This window comes from Haemaphysalis longicornis, unplaced genomic scaffold (assembly GCF_048455015.1).
Source record: "Haemaphysalis longicornis isolate Haplotype H1 unplaced genomic scaffold, Haemaphysalis longicornis Haplotype H1 scaffold_9, whole genome shotgun sequence".
NCBI classification, from domain to species: domain Eukaryota; kingdom Metazoa; phylum Arthropoda; class Arachnida; order Ixodida; family Ixodidae; genus Haemaphysalis; species Haemaphysalis longicornis.
This window is the reverse complement of record NW_027526460.1, coordinates 110,694,306-110,713,924: the sequence shown is the minus strand read 5'-3', so window position 1 is coordinate 110,713,924 and position 19,619 is coordinate 110,694,306. Positions and strand designations below refer to the sequence as shown.

General features: G+C 50.4%; 1 protein-coding gene and 1 long non-coding RNA gene across 4 annotated transcripts in view; one reads left to right on the top strand and one right to left on the bottom strand.

The window, feature by feature from the left end:
- The window catches only part of LOC144152972 (uncharacterized), a 225,594-nt gene that overhangs the window by 146,461 nt on the left and 59,514 nt on the right, over positions 1-19,619 (bottom strand). The gene's annotated exons all lie outside the window — the stretch shown is intronic.
- Positions 1-19,619, top strand: part of LOC144151753 (protein Wnt-7b-like) — a 118,334-nt gene that overhangs the window by 88,048 nt on the left and 10,667 nt on the right. For 2 of the 3 annotated variants that reach the window (XM_077682878.1, XM_077682879.1), the window contains exons 3-4: positions 2,515-2,722; positions 4,538-4,802. In XM_077682878.1, coding sequence (XP_077539004.1) covers positions 2,515-2,722; positions 4,538-4,802 — 473 coding nt within the window. The remainder of the gene's footprint in view (positions 1-2,514; positions 2,723-4,537; positions 4,803-19,619) is intronic. The other variant, XM_077682877.1, reaches the window with a different exon arrangement.

Below are 19,619 nucleotides of genomic sequence, written 5' to 3'. Positions count from 1 at the left end.
GGCCGCTCTTGCGGGCGTCGGCGACGGCAGCAGCATATCACCGCTGTCACCTTCGAACACGTCAGCACAAGTGATCGCCTCGTTTAGACCTGATATTGGCACTGTAAGAGGTTGGTTCGTTTTGCAGCGCAAACAAATGCGGCTTTTCTTCGAATATGTACGTCGTAGAAAAATATGTTTCGGGGATGTGATAACCCAATAGCTGACAAAAACTTGTGCCTTTTATGGGAATATAAGCCACGCAAAAATGTTAAGTACACTCAAAGCCTGTGCATTGTCAGATATGTGCCCACTCATGCCTTATAGTAAGAACCAAGGTATATGTTAATGAAACCACGGGAAAATGAAAGGTCTGCAAGTCAGGAATAAAAAAGAATAGTCGTAGGGGAATGAAAAAAAAAATGAGTGCAGCTTCTGAAATGCTAAAGACGTTTGTTTGAGCAAGGTAGTATTCACCAGACCAACTAGATGCGAAATGCACTGATATTTCGCTAGACATGGGGGGGGGGGGGGAGGGGGGGGAGGAGGAGGACGCTCAACTATCGTTGTTTACAAATGCGGAGCGAAATCAACGAATGAACGTTTTAGTAACCACACACACAAGCTGCGTGTTCACTTTTCGTTTGTTTTTCGCCTTCAACGAACGGCTGATCACTCGGCGGACGCATTTTTTGGAGAATACAGGGTTGGCAGTTCACAAGCGATACGAGGTGTCGTTGGAAGAGTTGATTGATTGGTTGCAAGGTTTAACGCGCCGACGCAACGGAGACGATGAGGCACGCCGGAGTGGAGGGGTCCGGATTAATTTTGACCACCTGGAGATCCTTAACGTGCGCCGAAATCTCGTACACGCGGGCTCGTTGGAAGAGTGTCGTATCTCATAAGGGTCTCTGATTTCGGTTTATGCTAGATTCTGCAGTCTCCCTGTGTCATATGACGATGTTTCGAAGAAGAGTTTGGTCACGGACGCGGATTACTCAATAAGCCCATCTTCGCGCTTCTCGTGGAGGATAAATGTAACAAATGAATCTTTGCGAGCGCTCACCTCGGGACAAGACGACACAGCATTAAATTTGTCGTCGTGTGCTGACTCCGGAGTGTAATTTTGCATTATCCATCGTACTTCTTTGGTACAATGTTTGTGAAATTTATGCCGCATTGCCTTGTTCATGGTACTGATCAATATCTGATATGTGATATTGGCAGGCGTAACTTGCGTGCTGTCAGGTATGAGTGCTCCGCTGGATTTTGTAAGTGCACAAAGTCGATTTACATCATAGTGTGTATGGCCGCAACATGACCATCGGAGGAAACACTGCTTACGGAGACACTGCCACTAAATTTCAGGGCAGCGGAATTGCAATCAGCTGCATGCAAATGCTGGCTTCGGGACGCCGGCCTGTGACACACGCCCGGCGCTCATATAGATCTCACTAAGATCGCGTCATAAACGTTTATACTCTCGTGAACACACCACGCTTGCAAACAGAGTGCCTGCTCCACGTTATTCGGTATTTTGAACGCGGACAAACGGTAAATTGCTGTCTTGAACGAGCCCCAAAAGCAACAGCGACAGGGGGGAGCGAGCCAGGGACTCCCGCGCCTGCTTTCGAAACGGGCCGCTAGGGGGATTTCAGTGGCGCCCCTACAGGCCGCGCTCGAGGCGTATACTCGTTGCCCGAGCGAAGGATCCGCGGCCCGACGTTGACGTTTGGCCGCGGCTTCTCGTGCACGAAGTTCGGCGTCGGCAGCGCGCTTCAGACGCTTGCGTTCGGCGTCGGCAGCGCGCTGTCTCGCCGCCTTGTCTTCTGCCGCCGTCGATGAAGAGGATGGGACGATGTCTTAACTGGTACTGCAACGCTGACGTTGGCTCGCGTCGCGGTACTGGTTGAAGGTGTTGCTTCCATCGCTTATGAACTTCTACGATGGCGCACTGCCCTCCCGAGAGGGATAATAAGAAAGAAAAGAAAAGAAAGAAAAGAATAATAATAAAGATCCAACAACCTATTGCCCCGCAGAGAGGGTGGGGTGCAAACGATGGCAATAAATAACACGTTACGTACTTACGTCTCTCTCTCTCTCTCTCTCTCTCTCTCTCTCTCTCTCTCTCTCTCTCTCTCTCTCTCTCTCTTTCTCTCTCTCTCTCGTATCGCAGTATCGCAACTACCCAACCCCTACGACCACAACAACTACAACTACCACCGCCAACTATCACAACCTACGCCACGTGACCACCCCCAATGCTCTGCATTTACTCGTGTCCCTCGCGCTGGGGCATGCGACGGAGGATTTTATTGCGAGAGAAGCCCTGGACTGCACACGAACTCTTCAGAGCTGCCCTAGACAGGCAAATAAAATAGACCATCTTTTGGAGAGGCGCTTTATTTTTCGAGCATAGGCTTCCATTTTAGGTTTAGCTCTGATCCACATTGTGAGTCTGTAGCAGGCGGCCATTGGGAGTCCCAGTATAGCAATGGACCACGTGTCAACTTGCCATTCGTTGTAACGATTCAGGGAGCCGCGAGGCGGCGTTCGTGTACGCCATCAGCTCGGCGGCGGTGACGTACTCGGTGACCAAGGCGTGCACGCGGGGCCAGCTGGCGCGCTGCGGCTGCGACCGGAGCCCGCACCAACGCCAGGAGGAGCCGCAACTGCGCACCCACTACGCGCACCGGCTCATCAGCCCCGTCGTCCAATCACCGCCTGCCGAACCGGTCACCTTGTGAGTACGCATGCGCGGCAGGCAGAATAACCAGGTGGGGAGAAAAACTTGTGGGTGGGCGAGTTGGCGAATACTTGACGAGGGTGATTTCAGCGTTAAAATAGAAGGACAGGGTACGGCTATGTTCAGACTACCGACGCAAAATCCATATCGTGATCTATGGAAGTAAAAAAAAACGGCGTGTCACGCAGTTCGGTTGCCTGACACGTAAAATGACAACATTCTGCAAAGTTTTTAAGACAGTTGCGGCAACAGTCTGAACCCGGCCTAAGGCGACAGGACAAGTGCTTGTGCTGTCATTTCCATGTGTTCGCTATTTCAGCGCTGAAATACCCTGTCGTGTTCATGTGCTAGCGCTGAAATCACGTCAAGTATTCACCAGCTCGCGCTTGTCCTGTGGCCTTCATGTGTCATTCTTTCAATTTTGGCGCTAAATCACTATCGGGTGTTGTTTAATTAACTAACCTCTCAATGTTAAACTCATTGGGTGATTTGATATTGTCATTTTGTAGTACGGTGCTCTCGAGATGTGAAATTTGAAGTCCTTTTTCACAACATGTGTGCGTCGTACGCGGTTAATGTTGGCGGCCAGCTTGGCAAGATCATTGCTCAGCAAGAACTAGTCATGTGCCCAAGGCTCCTTTCTCCTAAAATGCCAGAGCTGGGTATTAGTCATAACTGCATTGCGTGGTGACCGTTGACATGTACTGCTAACAAAACTCCAAAGCTTTAAGTAGCATCTGATGAAAGTTGCTATAATGCAAGCCATATATATAAAACTTAACAACCACCCGCCATCTGGCAATTATAGAAAGCATCATCCACTCCTGCTCTCCTGCTTCGGTGGTCTCGCGATGTCTACCTCGGAAAAATTCGAGGTAGAGTATGCAGTATTTTCTTTCCCAGTGTTCCGTGCGAGCATGGCCGTATGTAGGCAGTGCGCGAGCCACACACCGTCACACACGCACTATGACTCACGCTACAAAAACTGTGGCTTAGCTCCATGAACAATAGTTTGTACCAGGCTGTATGAATATGTTAAGCACCGCTTGTCCCTGAACGCTGCTGCATACGTGTATTAGTGCTTGCGCGGACGCTCGGTCGGGCTATTTTCGGTATTAGTGTCCGCGCACCTTTAGCGCTTTCTTTGTCACCACCTGGGGTGCAGCATTTACCAACCTCACTGTAAGGTTGTTCACGTCAGCCTGCCAAAACGTTTTAAAGCAAAGCTTTCTACCTCTACGAGCCAGTTTCGTCGTGTGCGCCACAAGAAACTCCCAACCAGACTAAATAAAAACTACGGGCACCGCCAGGGATCAAACCTGGCCTCGATGAGAATCGGAGCGAGAGACCGTCATCTTAGCGACTAAGCTACGGCCACACGTGGAGACGGGGAGACGACGCCGGTTTTAATTCAGTGGCTGGGGAGGAGGAGGGCGCTTTTTGGAGGCGACACATGAAACAAGAGTGAGGGGGAGGCAGTGAGAGAGATTACGCAGTAGCCGCGCGTGCCGTCTTCCTCCTTACCCTTCGAAAGGAGCTCCTTTCCTTTTTTTTTTCTGCCGTCGCTGCTGCGTTCGGCCGTCCCTAGTTTCACTCTTTGCAGAGCCGCGTGTGTGAATTCAAGTGACATCGCATGGTCAATTGTTGTGGGTGTCGTTTGCAGCTTTGCTTTCCAACCACCTTCACAGCGTGGATTGGAGCCAAAGCTTTTTTTTTTTTTTTTTTTTATCGTCAGTCACTAAGACCGTTGTCCACACCTAACCTTTCCTAACACAACTTCACCTCGGCATTCACGCTGCTCTGGTGACGCAGCGCTCGCGGGGCGCAGTTCGTGCGCGACTCCTGGTCGTCGCAGTCCTCGCGGGACGGACCCGGCGCCAGGGGAACGGGGCTGAGCGCCGAGGAGCTGCTGGCGATGTCCACGCTGTCGGCGGGTGACCCCAGCTGGAAATGGGGCGGCTGCAGCGCGCACGTGAGGCGAGGCATGCGCCTGGCAAGGAGGTTCCTCGACGTACGCGAGGTCGAGACCGACCAGCGCGCCCTCATGAACCTGCACAACAACCGAGCGGGAAGGAAGGTGAGCCGCCTGACTACTCTGTGCATTCCAGGGTGTGGAAGACGTGCCGCGATGGCTCAGTGGCTTAGGCGTTGTGCTGCTGAGCGCGAGAAAGCGGGTTCGATCCAGGCTGCGCCGGTCGCTTTTCTGGTGAAGACGAAAAGCAAAAAAAAAAAAAAAAATCATGCGCCCCTCCGTCTGACGACGACGATGGTTGAACGCGAAGCTTTTAAATGCGGAGCATTTCTTAGGCTCGCGATGTCACTCGTCGATGTTGTCGGCGCCGTCCACACGCTTACTGCGCATGCGCGTCGCCTCGCATCGAAGTAGAGGTGCGCGTCTCTCCCCCGTACCCTCCTCACTCTCAACAACAGGTGCGGCGGTGCGGGAGGAGCGCGTGTACCCCGTGCGCTCCGTCGCTCTCAACAACAGCTGCGGCGGTGCGTGGGGAGCGCGTTTGTGCGCGCATGCGTCGTAGCTACCCGTGCGCTGCGTCGCGCTCAACAGTAACGGCGGCAGGGCGTGCACACGTGATAACGGCGTGGTGGGTGCGTGGAAAGTTCGCGCGCTTGTGTACGGAAGTGTGCGCATGCGCGTCTCTCCCCCGTACTCGTCTTCCTCGAACGCGGGCGGTGTGTATATAAGGGGCGGAGCGCGCGTTCGGAATTCAGTCAAGGGCGTCTTTGCTTGGCTTTCGCTTGACTTGACGCTTTGCTTGACGGCACCAAGCAATAAAGACAGACTTTAACTTTACACTCCTTGCCTTCGCTTCTCCTTCATTCAATAAATAATAATAATAAAGACGAAATAACAATTCAGCATTCCCAAACCATGCCCAATTACGCAACATTCACGCGATACCCCCACCACTCTGCGACGCATTTACTCGAGTTCGCCCCGTGGGAAGATGCGGGCGGTTTTTTTTTTTTTTGTGATGAATTCTTTGATTGGCCAATCCCACAATGCGAGAATGGGCTACTCTGGAGGTACGCACCACTCTTCTAGAATACATACAGCAACTCTCGGCTGTGCGCTCCGTCGGCCTAACGTTTGGGTTTCGGGTGTACGGCTCGAGTCGGTTCCTGCTGCTTGGCGTTCGCTTCGGCCACGGCGAAATGGAGCAGTCGGATAGACGCCGGTTTCATCCCGCCTTGAGAGACCCAGGTTCGATTGCGGTTACGGGAACCGTTTTCTTCTTTCACGTCACCCACGATCATTCATCATCATCGTCAGAGAAACTTGGCTTTCGGGCAGGGCGTATTGGCGTACAGCGGCATCAGTGAGGACACGAAATATTCGCTTTTAAATGCAGAGCATTTCTTAGCCTCGCCTGTTCCTGCGTCGGACGGTGTCAACAGTTCCGCGTCGGCAGCAGGTCCGCCTCTCCTTCCCTCCTCTCTCTCAACAGCAGCTGGCACGCGCATGCGTCGTAGTCAGCACGTTCGCTCCGTCGCGGTCTTGGCGTAACAGGTGCGTGATAGCAGCGCGGTGGGGCGTGGAAGGGCGCGCGCTGCTTGCGCATGCGCGCTCTCCCCCCGTACTGCTCTCCCTCTACTGCGCGCGCTGCAAATATAGCGGCTAGCGGTCGCTCGTGTTTCAGTCACTGCGTTGCTCCTTCCTTCCTTGGTTGACGCTCGTGCCCACGTTTACTCGTGTCTGCTACTCCAGCATCACGGAAGAAGCGATGGAAGCAACACTGCCTTCAATCAGTACTGAGGCCCCAATGCTCTGCATTTACTCGTGTTCCCCTCGCGGGAAGGCGCGGGAATTTTTTTTTTAAATGCCCTTGTGTCGATATTTCGACGCACGTTCTAGATCCCCAGGGGGTCAAAATTAAACCGAAGCCATCCACTATGGTGAGGTGTAGCTTGGGCGCGTCGAATTTACAGAGCAAGAACAAGACAGAAAGGGAAACGGCGCTTCCCTGGGCGGCCAGATAACGTCACAAGCGCTTGGCCTAGGTGAATATAGCTGCATCTGTTGTGCGAGAAGCAACTGCGTGGCCCGGCCTCGGTGGGCACTACACTGCGCAGCCCCGAAATGATTTGTGGCCGCTATCATTTCGTCCATCAGATTACGCTACCCTCTTCTTCACCGTCGCAGCTACGAAGTTTCGTAGTTTGGTTGGTTCTTGTGACATTAGAGAGTTTTGGCTAACCGTTTTCGACGGTCCGCTCCGGTATCGGCGGCACGCTCAGCGCAACCGGAGCCAATGCCGTGCGCGGATAAGCGCGCCACGCATGCGCAATGGCGCTCCCGCTCGCTTTCGGAGCGGAGCGGGCCGTGAAAAACTGTCAGCTAAAACTCTCTATTATCTGGTCGCTCTCCCGTACCAGCCGCAATGGACCGTTTCCCCTCCTATATACTCTTGCCCGGCGGTTTAACCCCACATGTCAAAAAATCAAGGGTGTGAAAGCAGCTGATAAACTAACCTTCTTTTTGTTGTTTTGATGATAGCGGTGACCTTTGAAGTTATCGGTCCTGGTACCAGTCGTTTTACGAGTGGGCTGTGCTAGCGGCACCGTAGGCGAAGTCAACAAGATGACGTAGCTGCACATGAGCAACACAGCTAGACCATTACATAACGTCCTGATCTGATCAAAGATTATGGATGAAAACGCATGTAATGGAAAGGAGAGGCCCATGGTGAATGGGCTTGCAATCCCATGGGGACCTGGCAGAAGCCTCGGATGAACGTGTACCGGCTGACGTCCAAAGGTGAATGTTTGAAATTGCAGTCTGGGTACCAGAATTTGTGCACGATGGTGCGCCAATGTGAATAACCGAATAACGTGCCAAGAAATAGCTGGGTGCTTCTGTAGAGAGAAAGGACGGGAATGCATTGATATGAAAAGCATCACAGCATAGAATCTAAGCCTACTACCTCTGTTAAACAACGCGTTTTTTAAGGGCGAAGCCCCTTAGGGGCTGGGGCTGTTGGCGTCTCCTGTCGTCGTCGTCGTGATCGTCGTCTCATGTAGTCACGGTACTAAAACACCGGGAAACTCGTTTACGCTTTGCGCTAGAGATCTTCGTGTTTCAAAGACAAGAGACATTTACGGCAAAGATGTATTCCTCTACCTCCCAGTGGTTTTATCTCCGTTGGCAAAAACGCCAACGCACCAAGACTACACTTATACACTGCATGCTCCGCCTCTCCCCAGGTTTAATGTTAGCGGAAATGGCCCGGGGTATTTGTTTATTTAGAGACAACTTATAATACTGAACTGTCCTAGGAAGAACACCATTTTACAGTGCCAATAAAAAGCAGCTCCGAGCAGCTCATATCTTTTTCTCTGTGTTTATTCTAATTCGCCTTTCCTAATCACCCATATACACTACTTGAACCCGGGTCCTCATTTTACGCATGAAAAGTGCTACTACTACTACTACTGCTATTTGGAGGAAGGAAGGAGGGGAGGGGACGTATGAGACCTTCAGACAGGTCACTTCAATGCAGAGAGTCTTAACACTGCATCGAAGTGACCCGTCTGTGTTTTGAGAAACACCTACGCACTTGCAAACTACCACAAGTTACATATGCTCCGCGAGTGCACTTCTTACGTTTTGCAACTGTAAGTGACAATAAACATTCGTCCGCGAAAATTCATGCAGTAATTTCTTGTGGGCTGGAAAGAGTGCAACCAAATTAATGAATGCGAGGTAACCCTAATTGGAATATACTGCGAACCGAGGTAAGAGAAGCAGAAATGCGTGAACTTCTTGTTGTGCTGTGTACTATTCTGTTCAGTTACAGTGGGGATTCCTTCTAATAACATGGCAGTGCTTTCCGAACCCGCCCCAGCTAACACCATATCTACGCCTGATTTATTTCTACTGGTTAGAATTGGCACTTAAAACTGCTCCAAGATAATTAGACTCGTCCACTTTCAGTATTTGATTTCTAGGCTGAAAGGCTGGTTCACTGGTCGGTTGTTCAACTTTGCTTTCTAAGTCTTCGTATTTACTTTTGCACCTACGACTCGACTCACATTTCTCAAGCGTGCGGTTTTAAACCATTCTTATTTATTCCATTCTTTGCACGCCGGCTTTTACCACTCCAATGGCACATCACTAATTTATTTCTTTTGTAGTTAGATAAGAACGTGTTTTTAAGCCTCCCTGCGAAAGCAAAAAACTGCGACAGGGAGAAAACTGCAAGAGATGACCCTGACAGAAGATATTCAAGCAGAGAGACAGAGAAAGTGACAAGTATAAAACAAAAGCTTAATTAAATCTGATAAGTCAGGCCGCTAATGGCAGGGCTTGCTGCTTTGGATCACGACCGGCTTTACAAATAACGACCTGCTCACGCAGCCAGCATCTGGAAATTGCTGGGTAGGGTCGGCGTGACCCGTCAGGTAATGCTACATTTAATCCCCGGTATGTATAGCTTTGCTTCGCTCGCTGTGCAATGTGCGACTGCTGGCTTAAGACGTAGCGTTTGTACTACTCGTCAGTCCGGATCTGTCTCCCACGGCCGGACCGGAGAGACTCGCGGGCGTCTTTCGCGCGTCCTTGTAGTCCGGCCATGGATGTACAAACATCAGCGTAAAAAAATGAACGACATTTATAGTGTATACCGCCTCTGCTCGACTAACATATTTTTTAAAACTTTCTCGACTGCGGCTTCACGCCCAAGAATTTCGCGGAAGTTCGTGCATCCAGGGGTAAAATTTGACAGGTGCGGCCTGGTGAATCTTTTTTTTTTTTTTGCAAGTCCAACAGGGCCATTTTAAGTTTGGAAGTACCACCATTTATACTTAAAAAAATCGCAAGCCATCTCCACTAATGTGAAACCTGGGGAGAGGTGAAGCACGCGGTGTATAAGTGTATTCTTGGCGCTTGGCGTTTTTGCCAACGGAGATGAAACAGTTGGGGGGGCACAGGTATACAACTTTGCTGTAAAAGAGTCTTGTCTTTGAAATCCGAAGCTCTCTAGCGCGAGGCGTAAACGAGTGTCCCAGTGTTTTTTTGTTTTTTTTTAGTACGCGTTACGTTCTAGAACGAGGCGTAAACGAGTTTTTTAGTATTTCGATACCGTGACTACATGAGACGACGACGACGACGATGGCAGGAGACGCCAACAGCCCCAGCCCCTAAAACAGTTTTTTTAAGCGAATGGACCACAGAAGACATTAGCTTCCTCAGCAGTTGCAGCTACTTCACTAGAATTGGTGCAACGCTTCTAGTAGTTACATCGATGGGTCTTCCACAAACCCAACGGATGGCAAAACTACAGGCATGACAGCCCCGCCCTTGAAAATGCTTGCTTTGAGAACTGTAGATATTCCCTTTGTCGTGCGGCAGCTCGTCTTGCCAAGCGGGACACAACAAAGATTCGGTGGAGACACTTAAGACTACGTGTAGAAATGCGAAAGCCGAGCAACGCCGCCAGGGCACCGCCGCGGTATACGCTACTGCAAAATTCCCCGTTCGGCGTTCGCGCTTCCCTATCCAAACACGCGTATGTCGGGCAACTATCGGCGTACGCGATAGCACCTCCAAGCTCCTCACTGTGCAGTTGCCACCGCCGAGCTCACGGTACTTTTGGTACCATTTGTGTTGACGCCGATGACGGCAACGGTCACTTTTTGCGTTCACTTTTCGCGTTTGATGAAACGCATTTGGCTTTCTCCTTAATTAATCATTGCTTGAAATGGCGCGCTCGCTGAAAGCGCAGCTACAGTTGTGCGTTGTACTGGTACAAAGCAACCTTACTTCAAACTTTAAACAAGCAGCGCTACCGACAGCTTGTGTGCACGCTCCCACCCCCCTCCACAATGGTTAATCGGCGGATACTAACCAAAATGATCTGAGAAAAAAAGCTGAGATGACAATGGTGGCATAGAGAACAAGCGTGCATATAACGGACGAATAGGAGACAAAGAAAATCAGAGTCCATTCACCCTGTGTAGAGGGAAGTCTAGCGAAGCTGATGCTCTGGTGGACTGCGCTGTGGTGGGGTTTCGCTATATTGAATGGAGAGTGGCGCAAACTCTACGTCACAGACTAAGGAAACACGCGATTGGTTTGTAGAGACCATGACGCTTTATTGTTGTGTGCCCATGCCAATCACGACGCAGACTCTGGTGTGCCACACAGGTGGCCGCCGAAGAGCGTGCTACATTGCACAATGTCAGGGGGCAAGAGAGTCGCCGCGCGTGGCGAGCAGTATACGTGAATCGGGAAAGAGGCGGCGGTCGCGGAGAGGAGTATGAAGGGGATCTGTAACCTCAGGCTATATACAGACTACCGACGCAAAAGCCATATCGTGGTCTATGGACGTAAGAAAACGGCGTGTCACGCAGTTCGGTGGGCTGAGACGTGAAATGACGGTTTTAGCTGACCGTTTTCACGGTCCGTTCCGCCCCGATAGCAAGCGGAGCGCCATTGCGCATGCGTGGCGCGCTTGGCCGCGAACCGCATTGGCTCCGGTCGCGCTGACTGTGCCGCCGATACCGGAGCGGACCGTCGAAAACGGTTTGCTAAAACTCTCCATTCTTTAAAGCTATTACGATAGTTGCGGCAACAGTCTGAACATGGCCTTACTCTTTCGGTACATGGCCATGCTTCACTGCGGAATAGACAATATGGGAAAGCAAGCTTACAAAAACAAGCTCACACCATTCTTTTGAAGTCTGCTTCGCCCTTAAACAAATGCATTGCTAAAAAGTCACTTTATGGTGCCACACAAGCCGTCTTATGCCAAAATATGGAGGCCCCATTGTTGTGGTTGGGCCCGGCATGCCCAGAAGAGGTAGGGCCAGCTGGAGCGGCTGTGTGTGGCTTGCGTCGGCGTGCACAACACCTATGACATTTTTCGATTTTAAGGACGATAGTCTTTCTAGGGCTACTTAAACCCAGAAATTTTGGTCTGTTTGTCTGTCTGTCTGTGACTCGATTCAGTCACCCGGCCAAAGTAAACCAATGCCTCCGCAATAGTCTTATATAGTCACAGCTAAATATACCCATCTAAGCCCGGTGTAATGTTCCTACTTTTCAACATTGTTCAAGAAGAACAAGACATTGCGCCAATATAAGACAACAGATTAATACAGAAGTGATATTTTCACTGTTCCTTTATAAAAAAAATCATACATGCTTGATTTTCGCGAAATTAAATACTTCATCAACTGCAGAAAAAAATTCACTCCGCCGTCACCTGCTGTCGCCCGCGCCATATAGCTTCTGGCGCCATTTTAAGAAATCAACAGGCAACAGTTACGAAAGGTTCCACTAGATAGGTTCCGCTTTCTTCTTGCAACGCACGTGGAGTAGGGAAACGCGGTTCTATAAACGTTGGAGTAGGGCACCTCGATTCACGTGCGTCTGCGCCGTACGGCAGCGTTGGCATCGAGACACCCGGCCTGGAGCAGTGGAACGCGGTAAATTTTAAATGATTTAAGCAAACCTTTGGTGTCTTTACCTTGGGAGGAGCGCGACGCAAGACGAACAATATGAGAGGTGAGCGGGAAGGCGAAGGGAGACATTTACTTGCAAAAGTCGATAAAGACTATCGTCTTTTGTGGACATTTGCTACAAAAGGAGCAGATACGCGGCCATTTTTTTTTTTTTTTCAGTTTCTTGTGTGCCGTTAGCAGTTCTCTCGATGAAGTAAGCATACCAGAATCAGCGGCTAACGACTCTGGCAATTCGCGCTACGGGAGGAGTGACGAGATCCCGACGAAGGGCACTAAGCCACCTCCCTCTCTACCAGGAGAGGCGCAAGAGTGCATTGCACGCGGACAGCTGCGCGCACAGTTTACTTACCACCTTGTAAGAGCCGGGGCCTTTCCTCCCCGGCTCTGCGCGTTGGAGCACGGGCGGCTTCATCTCCGTGCGGGGCACACACTCCTCCTCGCCCTTTTATTATTATGCGAGCAGATCGCATGGGCGTCGCCTCTTCGGACGCCTGCAGGGCCCCATTGTGAGGTCAGCCGAGTGGCAGCCGCGAAAAAACGAAACAGGAAAGAGAAAAGACGCCCGCGGACGCTGTTCGCATATATATAATACGGCTTTTATTGGCTTGTTCCTGCATTTGCTTCCGGGCTACGGCGGCCAAATTTCTCCCCCTTTGTCTTTCTTTTCTTCGGAGCCTTTTCTTCCAGCGAGTCTTTTCTTCACCGCGCGATGCCCTTTGTGCTCGCGGTGAGCGAAGGCAGAATCACTTGGCCGCCGCGACGCAGGAACAACTACCCCCTCACTTTCCCCAGCTCCATCCCCGTACATCTGATTCTGCCGGGACTAGCGTGGTCTTCGCCCTAAGGTCGTAAACCTCGGGCCATATATACGCGGCTTTCCTTCTTCGCTTGGCATCCGTACACGGCGGGCTTTGGAGCGCGGGGTCCTTCACACGCCAGCGCTTTGGTATGTCGGCGTCAAATGATTCGGGTCCCCGTGGCTCGGCGTCCAAAAGAGAGGCTAAACTGGAGGCTTCCATCACGCCGTGAATGGTCCCGGCATAAATGCCGCGCACGCGCTGTCTCGACGCTGCCAGCGCGCGTGGCAATAAAATGACGTTTGATTCGCGGCGGAACCTCGGGGCACGTATATTACGGCGATAACAGGCGCTCGTTTCGACCCGAGACGAGTCAACGCAACTAGCGGCGATTTCGATTTGGATCTGCGGAGGAACGGCGTCTGCGTGCCACGTGAGGTAACGATGGCAAACAAGAATTTGGTTTGTTTCCCTTCGCGACGACTTGCGGGCACAAATTTTCATTCCAAATAGCGCTTCCACATTCCGATGGTATTTGGAACACTTCCTGCGCGACGTCTCCTGGGTCGCTTGGATCTTCGATCGAAAAGGGTAATTCTGGGGCCAAACCGCCCTGTCATGAAGTGCTTTTACCGTTAGTAGTAGACTTCATTCGCTTCGAAATGCCGAAAGGAGAGTACAATTCAACAATATGCTAAATGCATAAACTACTGAAAAGTTGTGCGTTGGGTATGACCATGGAAACTTTTTAACCGTAAATGCCTAAAGTGAAACAGAAAAGATGAACAACTGGTCTGTTTTAATGGAACAGGTATACAGGTGCGGGCAGTACACCGCACACTGTATGCCGAATACATATACGCACAATATACCAAACTATCTACAACTATCTACAACACGCTTGGCGAATCCTGTTTTGCAATGTTACAAACTTCACCGTGGTTTCGGATCTGTAGAGTACCGTATGATAATTACCAGTTGCAGAATAAATTCATGCTATCAGGACGAAGCAAGGCTAAGAAGCGTGTTTTTGTAGGCAAAGATTTAAAATAACTTTTGATTGATTTATTGTGGGGTTCCACGCGCTGAAACGACCCAAGTTATGAGGAGCGCTGTTGTGAAGGGTTTCCGAATTGATTTTGAGCGCATGGGGATCTAACGTGCGCCGAAATCTTGAACACACTGACATTTTCGCTTTTAGCCTGCATCAGACAAGTGGCCGCCGCGGCCGGGAAGAAAATAATTTTCGATATAGAAATTTCGAAAGGCGAAGCACCAATACATGCACTACCTGACACATGTTTCTTACGCGTTTCATAACTTAAATATATTGTTTGTCAAGATTTGGGCGCACGTCAAAGATCCACTGGTGGTCTAAATTACTCAGTAGCACTCCCCTACGGCTCGCCTTATAGCCGAGGTGTAACCTGGGTGCGTTAAACGCCCAAAGTAGAGAAATATTGTCATGTAGCCAAGAACGAGGCAAGGTTCTTCAAGTAAACACAGTTTAGTGGAGCGAACTATTGCTTCCCGATTAACTACATAACAAAAGCCGAAGCGCCGAAGGAGCTGCAGTCAAAGCGGCTAAATGATTGATTGATTGATTGATTGATTGATTGATTGATTGATTGATTGATTGATTGATTGATTGATTGATTGATTGATTGATTGATTGATTGATTGATTTTAACGCGCCGGCGCAACGCAGGCGATGAGGCGTGCCGTAGTGGAGAACTCCCAATTAATTTTGACCTCCAGGGGATCTTTAACATGCGCCGAAATCTCGTACGCACGGGCGTTTTCGGTTTTCGCCTATATCAGAAAAGCGGCCGCCGCGATCGGGAATCGAACCCGCGTCCTCGAGCTCAGCAGCACAGCGCCTTAGCCACTGAGCCACTGCGGCGGGTAACAAGGCAATTGAGCGTGGGCGAAACGAATGCCGCGGCGTCTGCTGTGCATGCCTTTATCTGGGAGCGCTGTCCTTTCCAAAACCATCCAATTATATCCAGAACATTTTCAATCAAGCAAGAATGATCTAGGTGAGTGGAGAACGGGCTATACACTTCCCCTATCAAAGAAGATAGCTTTACGCGGACTAATATCAGAAGGAAGACAGATTTGACGCTTTCGTTACAGATTTGACGCTTTCGTTACGCTTTTGTTATTGCCAGACGCTGGCAATAACACAAAAGCCAACCGAATCCCAAAGCATGGTCCTTGGCAGTATGTGAATGGGTGAAAGTTGCCTGACCGCATTTTGCGGGTAAGCTTCTCGGAGTCAGGAACGATGCGTTGGTAGAAGATTGAAGCGGTGACCGTAGGATGCGAAAAGTTTACTGTGTGCATTCAGGACATTATTTTTTATATCTCCCAAATAAAATACGTTGTTATTAGTACGAGCAAACCATATATCCAGAACGGAAAAATCGTGTTGTCATTCTCTTTAACTAACTAAATAATTTTTAAATCTCGTCACTACTAACAAGAATATAATTTCCAGAAACTGCCTCTGATTGGCATGCTGCATAATTATGGCGTAAAAACTGTTAATACCATAGCGATAATTTTATTCAGATATGAAGGGGACCATACTGCTTCAAAATGGGAAGCTACGTCGGTGGACCTAAACATCTCATACGAGCGGGGGGGGGGGGATGTTTTGTACACCTCTCTCTCCCTCTCTCGTTCTGGGACCGAGTCAATGATTGACTAAACTTATCTGTCCACGTTCAGGATATAAAGAATGCACGATGTGAACTAAAAAAAAAAATAAGGCAGAAGTCATTTTACATTTGTCGATTTGATGCTTACCACCACTTTGTTTAAGCTAGGTATATGGCCTTAATAATCACCTATGTAATCAAAGGAGAAACACCTATTCCATACCCATTCTACACCCTAAAGAAAACAGAAGGTGTTGCACTCCGTCCCCACCCTTTTGCCCCACAAAATTGGTGTCAAGCAACGAATTAAAGTGTTGGGACATAAGAAAGTGGATGTAATGACCTCCCATTACCTTAATTACATCTATACTACACTTTTTGAGAGGGCCATGGTGTAAAACGTGTCGCACCTCGGGAGAGGATACAAGCGTCTTGGATCAGGCAGCAAGCTGGGGTGGCAGCGTAGCTAAAACCAAGGGAATGAACTAGTACACACTACACACGGCGGACTGCCAGCAGAGCTCCCACCGAGAGACGGTACCAAAAGTGGATTACCACTAACTCGATGGAGGGAACAAATGACGGCGATGCAATGCGTGCCGGAAGTTATCAGCCTGCGAGTGGTGAAGATCTAGGCGACACAAGAAGCGCCTCACCCCTTCCCCCCATCGCCATTTTCCGCCGTTAACTGCGCTGGCCTTAGTCCTACAATGGACCTATTGCTTGCTGTTGTTGTTGTTGTTTGTGTTGTTGTTGTTGATGATGATGATGATGATGACGATGACGACGACGACGACTACGCTGGCCGATAATACACACTTTAAGGAACATCCCTTTTTCGTGTAGCATGATGTAACATCGCAGGTCACAAACCCCGAGCACAGGTAGGCGACAGTAACCGGCACTCGGCTTTCGCGCAAAAACACCAACAAATGGTGGGAAAAGACCCGCTAACAGCGCAGTGGACTAAAACTTCCTTGACAACCGTCAAGTGATGCAGCCGCTATAGCCTTCTCTGGCGTATAATTATCACTATCCAGGCATGACGACCGGCGTTAGCGAGGATAACCTATTTAACAGCACAGTACGCCACAGACAAGCGGGTGCGCTTTGGTACGCACTGTATAGTAGCCGGTGAGTGAACAGGCATAAATTCTCCCGCCAGACTCAGAGTGGGCCGCCCGCACGGCGACGACGGCGCAACCGCCGCGTCCCACGCCGGCGTCCCGGCGAAAGCCAATGTTTGCCGCCGTCAGACCACACCCTCGCTGGAATCGGTCAGATCGGTGGCCGAACCAATTAAGAGCCCGGAAGCGATATGCGCGCAGCCGCGCCGCGCGGCGTCTTCCCCGCCATCGATCACTCCTCTGCCAGAAGCGAATCGCCTTGGCAGATATTACAGCGGACACGAAGGATGTTTCAACACCCTCTGGAGTCGCCGCTCGCGATTCGACAGCGTCGAACAACGCCAACGTCCCACCAGTAGCCTCGCGAGAAAGAGAAGCGGCGAGCGGGAAAGCCTCGCTCCGTGCTCCATTCTCGGTGGTATTGCGCGGAGGAGGCCGGCTTGCTCAATCTTCGTTGATCCGGTTAGCATCGGCTCGCACGCAACGTGCATGGTCAAGTCGTCGTCGCGCGCCCCGTCTTGTTTGCACAAGCGATGATAATCGAGCCGCCTTTCATGCGAGGGCGCTCGGAATCTGCTTCTGTGCGCCCGCCGAGTCATGAATCAAGTACCAGTCAGCCGGCGCTTCCCTGGATGCGGATGTGGGATGTTTTTAGCATGCAGGTGAGGGATCGCGCAACGCGCTCACTTGGCCTCCGCGCGTCAGCGATGCTAATCGCTCTTCGCTGGACATGAGACGCCCCGAACTTGGCCTCGGCGAATGTTCATGCTTTTGCGACACTCACACCGCGCTCTTGCACCTGTCCTGTTGCGGCTCGTCTTGAGGAGCGAGCGAAGAGAAGAATCTCTTCTGGAAATGGAAAGCGACGAATGGAAGGAGAAATACAAGGTATCCGCCGGCATGTAATACCTTACAAGTTGCGTAATTTAGGGAAAGAGAGGTTCCTGCTTGATAATTGCAAATGGCTCAGTCGGCGTTCGCAACCGTGTACTGTCACTTGAAGATAAGTTGTGGAGCTTTCTCACGCCATCGCCGAGGAAACTAATTCGAAGAGGGGCCTTCGATATCCAGCGCGGTGGCTCCACCAAATGACATAAGAACGACAATTGCTGTTAATACAGCGGGGAAACAAAATAAGGGATATTTCAACATGCGGAACAGCGGGAAATAGAATACATTTATTAAGAATGGTCCGCGTATTGGCTTGCTTCGCTGCAAATTTCGTCAAAAGACTATACAGTCTTCTGGCGCCTCTGTTACGTAACCCTCTCTCCTCTACCCACATCCCCTCTCGCTTTTCTCACGGTGGATACAAGGGAGGTTTGCTCAATCCAAGTTTTCCGCTTTCACAAGCTTGCGCGCCATCTGCTGGGGCCTGTTGTTTCCCTTTCGGGAAAATCTCGGTTTGTTTGTTTGTTTTTATCTTGCCTCTCTTTGACACCATCTCTAACGCGTTGTTTTATAAAGTTGGTATCATAAAAACCAACCCAACAGGTACGCTTAATTAAAAGAACGTTGGTACTCTCAATTATGTACTCAAATATGCATGATGTTTCTTCTGTGCTGGATAATCGGAACATTCATGAGTCATTCCAACCGTTTTAACAGCTTGAAACGGTTCTGCCAACGTGCCGCGTTCATCGTGTTCAATCGCTCTTGAAACTGCTTTTAGATGCGAATCATCTCATGCTCGGGGCTGTGTCCCTCCCTCTCTCGTTGTCGTTGTCCGCCGTCCGCCCTCTACTGCGCACGCGCGTCTCTTCAGCCCCGTCAGCGTTTGGGCTGACGTCAGCGCAGTCCACTATAAAAAGAAATAGTTAGGCTGCGCCCGGTTTCGATCCCACGACTCTCTGGCCGCAACGGGAGGTACGTGGCGCTCTTCCCACTGCGTTACAAACCGAGACGGGAGCAAGTGCTACGAACGCGCCTTATGTCCTTCACTCATTCAAACTACGTCAAGAAGCTACTGATACAACGAAGGCACGCGAAGCTGAACGTCAACGGAAAAGACCAACTGAAAACTAATGGGAACTTCAGTCGACCCCATGGCTGCTTCGCATACTACTCTGGGGGGTTCCCCTACGGGAAGATGGTGAAATTTTTTTGGTCTCGCGGTTGCATCGACGGAGGGAAGAGGCAGACAGAGAACAATTTTGGTGTTCAGGTAGCGTCCAAGACAGACTTCCGTCTTTATAAACCTGTCAGGGCTCGCAGAAGTATGCCCCGCATTAATTTCTTTATCTCCAGACTTCCAAGTGTCTTGTAACCTACCCTGGTTTGTACACTATAAACGCGGCATTAGGCACATGCAAGCAATCTCCGTGAATGTCCTTGATTTAAAACCAATACAGAAGTTATATGACACTGGGCGGGCCAAGCGAAAACCAGTGATTAACTTCTACTTGCCCGCTTGTCATGGCGTCCGTTGTATCGCAGATAACTCACACGAGCCGCAAGGCGGATCGCTGCTGGGCGATTTATGTGGCCCAAAGAGACGTTAATATCGGACGCGTGAACGCAGCAAGCACCCCGCCCGCCAACTTAATACCAAGCGTTCTTGTTTCTGCGGCCTAACGGAAGGGCAATTTGCAGAACACCTCTGGTAGCCGCAGTACGAGCTGTTTTCTCCGGGCGGCATCCCTACCGTTCTCCGCTGCTCTCTCTCTCTCTCTCTCTCTCTCTCTCTCTCTCTCTCTCTCTCTCTCTCTCTCTCTCTCTCTCTCTCTCTCTCTCTCTCTCTCTCTCTCTCTCTCTCTCTCTCTCTCTCTCTCTCTCTCTCTCTCTCTGGGACCGAGTAAATTTTTTAACAAACTTCTCTGCCCAAGTT